We start from the raw sequence: 13,583 nt of genomic DNA, 5'->3' as shown, positions 1-13,583 counted from the left end.
TAAATCACCTTCGTTGTGATTGAAACATAAAAATTTCTAGTTTGGTAGAAATACTGATACAGCTTGCTTTTTTTTATTGGCTTTCTTTACCCTTAGCCAAAAGGCTAAGCGGTAATTAGAAACCATTTTATATTAGATATAATTCAGATTTGCAATCTCCACAATTTCAATGTCTAATAAAACTCATTAATTAACTTTATGGATTAAGTATCCATTGGGATATGAGGATATACAGTAATTTATGGGCTGCAGATTTGATTTTTGCTTTAGAAAACCCAAGAGAATGCTAGTGCGCACTGCTTTCGTGTCCCCACTTCGCTCTGCCCTCCGCTAAAAGTTTTCGGGATAAAGTGTGTGCAACTAAAATAAGCATTAATTTTATGCAAATTAAACAACTACCACCCTCCCCCCTTGCTGCTGTTTCAATTTGCTCACATGTCTGCAGCTGAATAATTTAGCGACTTACATTTACAGAAATTACCGCACACCAACACACGCGCGTCCTTGCGAAGGATACGTGCATGTGTGGGCGTGCGGTGCAAACAGGATTTGGGCGACTAATTGCAAAGTACTTAAGCAAAGCTTTAAACAAATGTAAAAGCAAAAATTGTTAATAAATTATTTAGGCGAAATGACAGAACGCGGCGGCATAAAACGAAATACTTCCGAATGCACCCGCTCAAAAAACAGAGTGAGTCCGGTGGTAATAGATATAAACGGATTTTCCCGGATCCACTCGCTCTGATTGCGTTTGGGTTCCGATGTCAGCGGCAGGCGCAGTCAATCCGGGCCCAAATGACCGGTCATGCATGGATTTCTCGATTTCTGTTTCAATTATACGCATCTTGGCCCGAACACACGCACACTCCCTGAGGCGATTATAATATCAATGGGCCGGAGGTGTGTGCGCGTGAATTTATTCATTTGCTTGTCACTGTTTTGACAACCTCTCGCCGCCCGACTTCACCGGAACAGGAAGATATATCCGGCCAGAGAGAGACAGACGGCCGGCGGCGGCCAGGAGCATTGTGTCACCCAAACATCCATACACCCAAAGCGGATTAAGAAATTTCGTATTCGCATCCGTTTGCCACATAATTGAGTGGCCGGGTGTGAGTAGCTGGGTATCTGAGTGCCGCCTGAGCCCCTGATGGCAAATGAGAAGCAAATTTAAAATTTTACACTTGACTTAGCATTGTTGTCCTGCCATTTCACACGATACACACACACATCGCTTCTGTGCCCTCGCATCCCCCAAAGGCGATCATCCGATATTTGAGTAAACATATATGCACATTCGCTCTGGGTAGTTTTCAAAATGTTTATTTTTCACTTGACATTTATGCAATTTTTTGTTTGCTCTTTTTGATTTTGCTTGCCACTTAAACGCTACAGGTAATTGTATAATTTAAATCTAGATATGGCATTCGAGGTTCTAAGCACTAGCACTAGTAGGTATATTTTACAAAAACTATATACAGCGGATAATCAAAGGAATCGAAGTACCAAAAGAAATCTCTGGCCGAACTAAACGCTAAACACACACTTAAAGCAGTTTGACATTTACAGTTTATCCTTGGGATCCACTTTTGCCCAGTGATCCACTTCCGGCCGCAGGACCTGCCCCTCCCGCCTCCGTCCTGCCTCGCTTTTCGAACAGTTGCAACAATCGCTGTTGCATCTTGCAATTTTATGAGTGCGAGTGGCTAAGGTGGTGGGCGCCTAGGGGGTGGAAGTAGGGGCCGTAGGGCGGGTAGGGCACCGCGTGCGAGTACAGGAGTCCGCTGGCATACGCCCCCGGTCCGAAGGAGCCGCCGCCGGGCGGGGGAATGGTGGGGGAGTTCACGTCCATGCCCGGGTTCTGCTTCTTCCACTTGGTGCGGCGGTTCTGGAACCAGATTTTAACCTGGAAAAGCGTGATGGGAAATGGCATTGTTGAAAAAGATTTTATTTTTCGTATTCTAGTTTAAGCTTTTGCATATTACAATTTAGAAGAAATGTGTATGTGACTACCAGGTAGATGGAAGTGCAATCTTCATTGCAGTGAAACATTAATAAACGTCCTTTATAATAACAGATATTTTAACTCAACTAGTTTTAATAAAATGTAAAGGCGTAAACTTAGTACTACTGCATCAAATGTTAACTTTTCTTTTGTTTGTGTTCTTTTGTTTTTATTCAATGGTTCCGAATTATCACACTGCAAATCAATTTCTAGACTTTTGTGTTTCGCTTCAGCTAACATTTGCCTATATATACCTATCTTTTCTAGATTTTGCGACTCTCTATACTAAAGTATATAAGCATTGCTCACCTGCGTCTCCGTCAGGCTCAAGCTGAGGGCCAAGTTCAGCCGCTCGCAGACGCTGAGATATCGGGTGGTCTTGAACTTGTTCTCCAGGGAAACTAGTTGCTCGTATGTGAAGGCGGTGCGAGCTCGTCGAGGCTTTGAACCACCTCCGCCGCCGCCGCCGGATTTTCCATCCCCATTACGACTGCCTCCCTTCTTGGAGTCTGTCTCGCTGCTGGGATCGTCGATATCGCTGCCATCGTCGCACATATCGTCCTGATCCATGTCATTCAGATCCTGGGCTGCAAGAAAAAAGAGGAGATTGGGTCTTCAGTTCTGCGTGTCTCTCTTTTTGCATAAGTCAACAGGGTAGGACCATCCATCACAGACAAATGGCAATGTCCTGGGGGATTGGCAAACGGAAATCAATCACCTCGACCACCGCATCATTGTTCGATTAATTGGAATTTTTCGGCACATGTTGGCACATGTGACTGCCGGATGACCAGTCCGCAATTTTCCGAGGGCGGAGTGTCTGGCTCCGTCGATTGCCATGATTCGACAATCAAAATTCAATTAAGGCAGCTCGCCAACTGGCCAACTGGCCAACTGTGTCCGTGGGTGTGCCTTTCACCGAAATATCAGTTACCAATTACGGCAATACCTTTTTGCCGGTCTGATTGCGTCATATTATGCAATAGTAAGCCAAATTCGGTAACCGAAAATATTGTAAGCCGCTAAGAACTTCGCTTGTTAACAAATTTCTCTGCGGGCGTTGGGCAACTTTGCGGTGAACCCCTTTCAAAGCTGCGGAATCGATTCAGCCGGGCGAAAAAGGGTCGGCAAAAGTGTCAACCCTCCGTCAAGGATGCTCGCGATGGCGCTGCTAATTGGCCAACATGATTGGCCGTGTTTGCATGAAATTAGAGGGCGCAGAGTGGCGAGTGCGCCTAAGAGTGCACCGCAGACTGGCCGGCAATTAAACCGAAAATTAACGTGAACGCTTCATTTAATATTTAACGAATTTCGAGACATCCGCAGTGTGGGCACACTACCATTTACCGCTGGTAATGGGCTGTGGAGTGTTTGCAGGCACTTTGATATGCATTAATGGCACATTAGATGCCCGCCAGCCCCATCAAAATCTAACCGATTCGAGTCGACGACTGGCCCTGACCACAATTGGTTTGAGTCAATTGAATTAACAGCCCCGAAAACCAACGGCGAAAATCGACAGCCAGACAGACACGCTTAATGCGCTGCCAAACAAATGGGGAAAGTTCAAAGGGCAGACGAGAATGTCGGGAAAGTCGGGAGGGGAGGCGGAAAAGCCAGCGCTGCTAATAAGCGTTGCAGCCACAATTTTGCAGGACGAGCCATGGCGCCTAATTACGCTGACCATTCAACCGAGAGCTGCAACGTGGCGTATGCGTGATGTCTGGTACTGAAGGGGGGTGGAAGATGGGGAAAGCCCGTCGGACCATGTTCAATATTTGTGCTGACGTTTAATTAAACTGAAAGGATTATGCATATTTGCGTAGGGTAATCTGAATATTACGCGCCTGGAAATTTTCCTTTACTTTCTATGATTATCCTCAAGCTTAAAATGAATAACTTCTTGGTACAACAACAATAAGAAACCCCATCTTGTTGTACTTGAATGCTAGACACACGGGATGGATTATTGTCATTTAATTATCATAACTTTATACTTTAATAACAAATTTCCTTCATTTATTAAACACAACAGTTTTAATCCACCTCATTTAAAAGAGCATTTCTCGATTAAGTCGATCCACCCGGTGCATAATTTAAGCTGAATGCCCATAAAAGCAAGAATCATTACGAAATTCTTATCTGTCTGGTGTCTGCCATTATCAAAATGGCTGCTGTTAATTATAATTATGACGAAAGCACTTCATAAGCAATGCTGATGATATTGCGGAGTCAAGGAGACTGAAAGCGAGGGACTCACAAGGGGAGTGAAATTTCCAAAGGGACGAAGGACAGATGGTAGCTGAAATTACAACATACAATTTAAACTTAATTATGAAATCCGAGTGTTAATTACCACAAACTGGCGCATAATTTAGCCCACACACACAGGGGCTCGCTTGAAATGGCTTATAAATTTTAAGTTCTTTGTGCCGGGGCAATCATTGTAATCGCATCCGCCTGGCCAATGCGACCCCGGGGAGCATTTGTCGTCTCATTTTGCCATTTTCATAAAATAATAAATGAGTGGCTGATGGACGGATATACTCGTAAAACCGGGCCGAGCTCTCTGGCTCTGGAAATTGTCGCTTAACTTGACTTTACGGCAACTGCAAGAAGGCGAAATGGAGCTCGGCATTACACACACACACACGCACACACACACAGGGACTCAGACACAGGACTCCCCAGAGTCCTGTCGCCCATAAAAGCGCACGAGAGAGAGAGAGAGAGAGAGCGCCAGAGAGCGATCGAGAAAGAGCGCCAAATGGAGTGCTGAAAAAGAATAAAAGTTTTTCGCAGCCATTTTACATTTTTTTTCGGGGTTGGTTGTACGGCCTGTGTGTTTGTGCTCCATCCTCCATTCCTGTACCGCCCACATTTAAATGTCGGCCACCCCCGGATTTTCCCGCCCCTTGCCCACTTCAGTCCGGTTATCGCTTGTTTTTTCATATGACTTTTGGGGCGCATTTCAGTTGCTTTTCTGGCTATCTGGATTATGCAGACAATATGTGGCTTTATTGTTGCAAGTGTGCCTAGCTCGTGTTGTTAGTTTTACGTTTTGCAATTTAAATGAAATGCAAATTGCTGCGCCTGAAACGCAATGAATGGCTCCTTCGAGAATTGCAGTTGGCCCCGGCGTATGCGTAATATTTTTGAATTATTAACCAGCTGCAGATGCCCCAAGTTAAATGCGAAAGGAGCGAGTGTCCTGGTGACATAAAATCTAATTAATCGCAATGACAAAGGGCCGCATAATTACGCTAATCTAAACCGATGCGAAGGCATTAACACCTCTTCCCAGTAGAACGTAAAGCAGGGGGTTGGAGGTGGGTGCTTAAATCTCTCTCTCTCTCTCTCTGAATAAGTGTGTGTGTGCGACAGCTCCATTGAAGCGCCTAATGAATGTGCGGTAATTAAGTACCTTGCTAATTAATGACTACAGCAACACCAAGCAACAGTCGTTGAATGCCAGCCGGCAAACAGTGCGTATGCGTGATGCACACACACACACACTCGCACTTGACTGTCTGTCTATATGCCTTCTGTCTGTGTGTGTGGGTGAGTATGCTGCCTTGGGGTTGCTGTAAACTGGCAGCACCATAATCATTTCCAACATCATTATCGTGGCAAAGTTGCCCCGCCTGACTGTCGACTGTCTGCCTCCATTTCAGTGCTCTCCACCACTCCACTGCACATCCTGACCCACCTACACATCCACATCCCAACCCCCTTTCATGGGGTCGTTGGCGCGGCCATTGAGTCGGTTTTATTAGCAGTTATGTTCGCAGCCCTCGCCCGCCATTGATGAAGTTAATTGTGTTTTATTAACACAAACACAAATGCGCAAACAGCAAAGCCGACAGTCCGAAATGGCCGATAATGTGTCGTTGATAATGATGTGGATGTGTATGGTGATGTGAATGTGAATGTGAATGTGGCAGCGATGTGAATGGCTATTCCACTATAGTCGGCGAAACGCCATTTTCCGCCATTTTCCGGGTTTATAATTTTCAACATAAGCGCTTAACGAATTGCCCATTAAGAGCAGTCGTAGTGCGGCGGCTTAAAACAGGTTAATTAATTGGCAATATAAATTGAACATTGCTTCTTGGATAAACACAAATACGGAAGCTTCAAAGAGACCAAAGAGAATGGGTTATTGCAGCCGATCGGAATGCAATCGAGCTTCGAATGCTTTAAATATTGTCAACGACTTAAACAAATTCCTAAGTGTAAATTGCTCTCATACTTTTTTAAGGATTTCTGTCAAATAAGGCTAACAACACATTACGAGTATAATTTAAAATTATTTAAACATCATTATTAACTCATCTTAGCGAGAAATACCCTGATTAACAGTTTATGTTTGCTTATCTGTCCAACCTCTTAAAAAGTAAGAACCTGCTAGTAAAAATAATGCTTCACTATGTGAATAAAGTTTTAATGAGTAATTTACAGAGTGATGCAAACCGAATTGTGGGTAGTCCGAAGTGCGATCATATTAATATCGTTTCCGTTGAATCCAAACCTATTTGCCAAGTCATCAACTCGTTTCATAATCAGATCATGAGCAGCGTTCAAACAAGCCACATAGAATTTGAACTTAAGCTCCATCAGCCAAAACCCCATAAGCATTTACTTTCTTTTTCCTGTTTTTGGAGTTTTGGCCAGTGGCTTAGCGATGGTATCGCCATGCCCCCCGCCCACAACAACTTCAATCAAATTTGCAAATTTTTATTTGAGCAATTTCTTTGCAACGAGCCAAGCATGAAAATCAATTAATTTTCAGCAAAATTTTAGCCAGCCATCGAAGGAAAAAAGGCAGCAAAGGCATCGAAAAAATCATTGGGAACCCGAAACCTGATCCGCAGCAAGACAAACAGTTGGAAGGGGGAAACAGAGAGTGAGTGAGTGAAAAAGAGAATTTAGCTTCCCAGCTAGCAATGGCTTTTCCCCAATTAAAACATCAATCAATCAATTAAAAGCGATTCTATTGAAAATCCTTATTGGATATGAGTGCAGCTTTTTCGGTCTAAACAAGTTTGCGTTGGAAAAATGCAGAGTGCCAGCCTCACAAATCGGAGATCCTTTCTTTTTTTTTTTTGGTTGCTCTGGCATTTGCGCATTTGTTTGCTATTGAATATACGCAAAATATAAATGCTTTCATGGCCAACATAAACACACCACCCAAGCACCAACACACCCGTAGCTACGTGACTTGTGCCGGAAAGCAGGCAACACGAAAAATCCCAGGGCCTTCGAAATGGCAGAGTCGCAGCTTTCGAGGGTGCTGCTGGCAGAACTGAAGGCAAATTCAAAATCAAAACATACACAAAAACGATACAAGCAGCAGTATAAATATAACATGTGCCTTCAACCCCCCACAGGAATCCCGGGCACAAAAAAAGGAGATGCGGATGGGAAGCAGAGCTGTTTGCAGGTGTCCAGCCCATCCTCATTTCATTGGACGTGTACTCGAGCACGGAGTGTTGCACAGAGTCACTCGGGGGAACGTGCATGTTGGCGTGCCCTGAATTTCCTCCGATTTCAATCAAATCAGACAGCTAACCATCAAAGTGGTTGTGGACTCACAGGGTGTGGGGTCTGGGTCTAAGTATGTTGCGAAATGAATATCCCTACTCACCAGACATATCCTCGCTCTGATCGTCATCCAATCGCTCCTGCATTTCCTCGTCCCTCTCGTAGCTCCACTGCCTCGGATGGCCGAAGGGACCACTTGGCAGCTTGTTGCCCGTGAACTTGTTCGGATCCAGGATGTTCTCCACGGAAAATGCCAGCCGCTTTGTGGCGGCATCGCGTTCACTGGAGGCACTCGTGGTGGCCGAACTCGGATTTGCCGTGGCGTTGCTGTTCACCGATCGCGTCAGATCTACTGGGCAGACCTACAAGGATAATTGATATGGAGGGAAGTAAAAGGTTAAAGTAAGTTATGAGATCACTGACAACAATTATTGCTCTTTATTTGCCAGCTATGTTCAAATGCTATATGTAAATACTAAACAGAGTGCAGCAACAAATATTATTTTGATCAACTATCTAGCTTGTAAAGATCTAGCTTGTAGAAGAAATAAAATAATTAAACATACAAAAATGTGATAGGAAAAAAGTAAAAAACCATATTGAAATGTCAAAATCAAGTTAAAAACTGTACAAAATAAGTTATTTCTCGACCAAGTGTTAATTGTGTCAATTACGCGAATGCAAAATCGCATAAAAATGTTAACTGAGCAAAACATAAAATTAATTTGTATAAGCCAATTTGCAAGAAGCTAATAAAAGCTACTAACTGTGTGGGTAATTAATTTAAACATACAAAATTGAATTGGGTATTTACGTTTTCACATATGTATTCGCTAAGAACCTTCATTTTAGAACTATCATTCTCATCCATCTATTTTAAAACATTTTAAAAATTTAGCACACCCAAATCAAAATGCAAAAAGCACCCAATCTAAACTCTTGCTACATGAATTTTCGAAATCTGTCGCACTCAGGGCCCTTAAGTCTTGATTTCTTACCGACGGCGTGCTGTGCGATCCATCGTTGCTGTCCTCGTCGTTTCCATCGACGTTGAGCTCCTCACTGGAGTCGCTCCTCGCGTATGTGGCTGCTGCAATCTGTCGCGAAGTGGCCGCCGCAGCAGCTGCCGCCGCCGCCAGGCCGCCCAGCTGTATTCGGAATCCGTAGTCGCTCAAGTCCCGGCCACTGGGCGAGCCGGAGCTGGAGTTGGAGATGGAGGTGCTGGCGTTGGACACGGAGTTCGAAACGGACGCCAAGGCGGAGGAGCTGGAAGCTTGGGTGGTGCGGGCTGCCACCGCAGCCACCAGCTTGATCCGCTCGAGATCCATGTCCGATGGTGCGGCAACCGGGTGCTGCTGCTGTGGTGGCTGCGAGGAATGTGGCGGATTTTGGGGTGGAGCGATGGGTGGGCTCATCTGCTGGTCGGAATGCAAGGCCGGGGAAGTGGGCGGCGACAGGGGCGAGGTGGCCGGAGAGGGTGGGGCGGTGCTGCTGCTGCTAGGAGCCCTCAAATGGAAGACCGCCGACGGATGTGGATGTGGATGGGGATGCGGATGAGGATGTGGATGCTGATGCTGATGCGAGTGAGGATGGGCTGGGTGCTGGTGGTGGTGCATGTGCTGCTGGGCGGCGGCCAGGAACTGCGGGTTCTGCAGCAAGTGGGGATGCTGCTGCAGCAGGGCCGCATGTGGATGCTGCAGTGGCTCCGGCCTTGCCAAGTGCCGAACGGCATTCAGTTCCAGGAGCTTTCGCTGCTGGGCTGGGGAGGAGAAGTTGACGGATCCCACCGAAGCTGGAGGGGATTGAGAGCGACGTGGATTGCTGATTGCGTTGTGGTTAGTTAGACTGCTGTTGTTGTTGTGATTGGGCTTCTCCTTGTCCTGGGAGTCCTCCTGCAAGGGACTCAAGCGGCTGAGCAAGCTGCCCGAATCACTACTCATTTGCTTTAGCCGTTCGAGGGAGTACCTCAATTCCTGCTCCTGTTTACCCGCCACTGCTGAGCCATTGGTGCTGATGATAAACTTGGGAATCTTAGCCGCTGGCGGAGTGGTGCCACCTCCTGCGCCGGACATCACACTGTCCACAGTCGCCACATCCGGAGAGGTGTTGGACTTGGGCGAGTCCGGGTTCGAGTTGGGACTCATCAGACCACCGACGGCTGTGTTTTGGGCTGACGCACTATCGCTGGCCTTTTGCGCCGGCGATTGCAACATGACCATTTTTCGGTCTTTGGGTATATTGTCTTGGATTCACTGGGCGTTCACTAAGAGTTCGAGTTCACTGAGGGTTCACTGCGCGTTGCGTGTCTTGTCACCTTGAGGGCAGCCAATCGACTGAATCCGGAGATGCCAATATCCGAGGTGGACGCTGCTGTGCTGCCGCTGCTGCCGTCGTCCGACGTCCGATTATCCTGGGCGTAATCCGCGCGCGACGACTCACACGCTCAAGAGCCAGAAGCGTAATGATGAGGGTTGTTTCCGATTTCTCCGAGTTGGTAATCCAACAGATGTGCCGTGTTGTGTGCCTGTGGCAAGTCAACAGCTAAATGCTGATGCTGCTGCTGCTGCTGCTCCTGCTTTTGCTTCTGGTGGTGGCGGTGGTGGCGGTGATGGTGATGGTGGTGGTGGAGGCAGTTTTTGTGGTACGGTGGTGGTTTTCGCTTTGAGTGACTCTCTGTGCGGCGCTCTACACGCCCACCGCTGAGTGGTTCTTTGAGTGGATTGGCTCCTCCCCGCCGTGGCTCTAATCTCTACTAGCATCTAATGATTTAATTTGCCTTCCACTCGTTAGCAAATGTAATGGTCTGTCGCAAGTCTAAGCCACAGAGCGGCAGGATGCGAGCGCGAGAGGAGAGGATTCTGGAGTCCTGTTTTACATAGTTCCTCACTCAACTGTAATAGCCACCCGATGGAAACAAAGGCCAACCATGGAGCCATACAGCTAGCCAGCTAGCCAGCTGGCCAGCCATCCATGCTGCCTTCGCCTCTCGAGGATGTGAGTAATTGTCAAATTATTTAGCGCAAATTTTGTTTGTTTATGCGGTTGAGTGCTTTCGAAATGGATCTCAACTTTTTGCACAGTTCTCTCAGTTCTTACTTTTATTTGTTGTATTTTATTATTTCCTATTTCATATTTTTGCAAGTTGTGTGCTTTGCTTTGCTTTGCTTTCGGCATGCCTGGTTTGTTCTTAGTCATTTATGCATGAATGCTTTGTGCTTTCTTCAGCTTAATTGAATTTTTGAATATTTTCGTGGCCGTAATTATGTTTCTAATTAGTTGGTTTATTTATTCTTTCTCTTTCATGATTAGAACGAAAAAATCATCCTTGTGGCTTCCCTCCTTGACACTTCCTATGTAAAACTCAATGTGTTCGAGGGGGACAGCCGCACTAGTAGCTCTCTCTCTTTCGTCGGGCTTTTTCCTCTCTTTCTCCTGCGCTTGCTCGCTCTCGGAAAATTCTTTAAAATTGAACAAAAATTTATATGCGCTTTGGCACAGACGATTTAATATCGCATCCAATTTGCGGTTTATTCGCATCGCAGCAGTGGCCTTCAGTGGGGCGGGTTGGGTGGTCGATGGGTGGATGGGGGATAGGCCACTCGGCTCTGGGGATTTTACTCCTGTTTCCTTTTTGGTCGGGGGGACAATGGGGCGTATAAGTGACATCGTTAAATGGACGCCGGGCGCTGCTTAATGAACTCCGACGCTGGAAAGTTGGGTGTTAGCTACTGCTCCTATACATACATACATGTATGTATATCGACTGGCTTTACTTCGCCGCTCGTTAGCAAGGCTCGTCTTCTCCCTCCTATAATTAACCACAGATTGGGGTGGCGAAGGGAACTCGGATGCTTAATGAGCAGCTTGTTATGCCGTTTTTCGTTTTAATTAGTTTTAAGATGCTCGCCACCAACACCAGAGCGTCGGGCACTCATTTTAATTGGCCCATTGATGGCGTGGATCTCGTATACTCGTATATACTCCACTCTGCACTCAGCGCATTATCGCACTCAGTTGCCCATCCCCGCCCGTGGGGCGTCCTTCGGCTTGGCCCGTTTCTCTCTGTGTAATAAGTGCTTAACTCTTTACATGCAAAATTAAATGATGCGCATACGCACGGTAAAACCGCAAATTATTTTAATTGCTTGTCTCGTCATTATTCATTATTTAAGTGCGCTCAAACAGCCGACGTATACGGAATACGCTATGGCATGTGCATATGTATATGTACATATATGTGCACCCATCGCACGTGTGTGAATGTGTGTGCGTGTGTGAGTGGGCCGGCAAAATTGGCAGTTCGCCAGACGCACACACGAAAGCCGCTGTTTACATAGACATCAAACTTTTTGCGCTGCGGAAAAGCGGAAAATTGCTCCTGGTGTCGCATGTGGCCTTCCCTCTCTCTCGCTCTCTCTCTCTCTCCCTCTCTCTGATGTACTTACTCTTCCATTTAATTAGTGAAAATAAGTATTAAATGAGCAGCTCTTGTTAAAATAAATAGTGCATGCAATGGCGGCCGCCCGCCCCTTTTTCTGTTTGCTTTCCCGTTGGCTTTCAACAGGCTGTGCAAGATTTACAACTAATTAAAAGGCAAATAAAAGGCTTGCAGATCGAGGGGGAATATCTGAAAATCGATAGGCTGATAATATGAGCCACTGACCTCGCGACAAAAGGCAATTAAAAGCACAAGTGCGCGGTCATCTGCATAATTATGCCATAATTAAATTATTGCCAATTTGTTTATAGGATTTCCCTCAATTTTTCCAGCCGTCTGCCCTAAGCCCTATCCCATTGTCCCATTGTATTTGTATATTTAATGAAGTGAGAGGGAGGTGGCCTCCACTTCCGCTCAACCGCCGCTGCCACCCGCGCACTCCACCCGCCGCAGTTTTACCGCTTGCTCTGTTTATTCGGCCATTTTGTTGTTTGCACTCCACTCGCCGTAAGCCCCACGTTAATTTGTTTGACTAATTAAACTAATGAGCGTTCAAAGTTAATACATAAATTAGTCGGCCAGACGGGGTAAGCTCTCAAACTGGGCGAGAAGCGGCGAAGCGGCAGCTGCAGGACTGCCTAAGCTCATCTAATTCGGCCGTCAAATAATTATATCATTTAATAAATCATTGGATTGGATTTCGGTTGGTCATTTGAAAGTTTAATGGCGAAGAAATTCGAGCTCAATTATTTGGGTTTTTTGTTGTAAATAGTTTTTAAAACTACCCCAAACCACTAGTCGCTATTATATCTAGATAAGTTAATTAATTGATGTGTAAAAGTTACACTAGTTGTGAAAGAATATACTATAAATGTATATAAAGCAAGCAGATCCCATTAAGGCCTGAATAATGAAAGTTTGATTTAAAGGTCTTCCACGCCCATGGTTGATACTTTTCCTTGGAAGTAAATATATTTTCAGCCAACATCTACCGAATAGCGGTCAATGAGCAATAAATGAAACCACAGCTCAGTTGCGCTAATGGCCAACGTGGAAAGCAGTCGGTTTCCTACTTGAGGGTATCCAACTTTCTTGAATTGCCATTAGACTCGACTGTAGAATAATCTCTGGTTTGATCACTTGTTTTCCCGAATTATTCTTGAATATTATTCTTGAATTGAATTTTTCTTGAAATTAGTATTTTTTTTTATTTATTCCCTGATCATGGTTAAAGGTTGTAAGCATACATATAGGAAAGAATAAATGATTTACTTGGTATTCACATAATACTGTTAATAAAATACTATGTACAACTTATTACATATTTCCACAAGGTCACACAAGTATATTTGTGAAGGCAACAATCAAAGTTTAAAGCTGAACCAAAAATCGAAATTTTAAGCACCATTAGAACACTAAATTAGGTAACGAATTATTGATCCAATCAACGGCGCTTAAGCTGCGATTTTTTCCTTGCCATCAGCTAATCGAATGTGTGCCTAATCTGCATTAAAAATGTGCACCTAAAAGCCCATTAGCCCATCATCATTCACTGGCCGCCGCACATGGGCAAACAAGGACCAATCGCCGTGGTTG

General features: G+C 45.3%; 1 protein-coding gene across 1 annotated transcript; it reads right to left on the bottom strand.

The window, feature by feature from the left end:
- Window positions 1-1,365: 1,365 nt before the first annotated feature.
- LOC122621031 (homeobox protein slou) lies at window positions 1,366-9,999 on the bottom strand. Its single transcript, XM_043798757.1, has 4 exons — window positions 8,548-9,999; window positions 7,653-7,911; window positions 2,315-2,592; window positions 1,366-1,906 (listed from the first exon to the last, which is right to left on the bottom strand). The coding sequence occupies exons 1-4, from the start codon at window positions 9,766-9,768 to the stop codon at window positions 1,691-1,693; spliced, it is 1,974 nt and encodes a 657-aa protein (XP_043654692.1). The 5' UTR covers window positions 9,769-9,999; the 3' UTR covers window positions 1,366-1,690.
- Window positions 10,000-13,583: the final 3,584 nt, after the last annotated feature.

The sequence above is a fragment of the Drosophila teissieri genome, chromosome 3R (genome assembly GCF_016746235.2).
Source record: "Drosophila teissieri strain GT53w chromosome 3R, Prin_Dtei_1.1, whole genome shotgun sequence".
NCBI classification, from domain to species: domain Eukaryota; kingdom Metazoa; phylum Arthropoda; class Insecta; order Diptera; family Drosophilidae; genus Drosophila; species Drosophila teissieri.
This window is presented reverse-complemented; position numbering and strand designations above follow the sequence as displayed.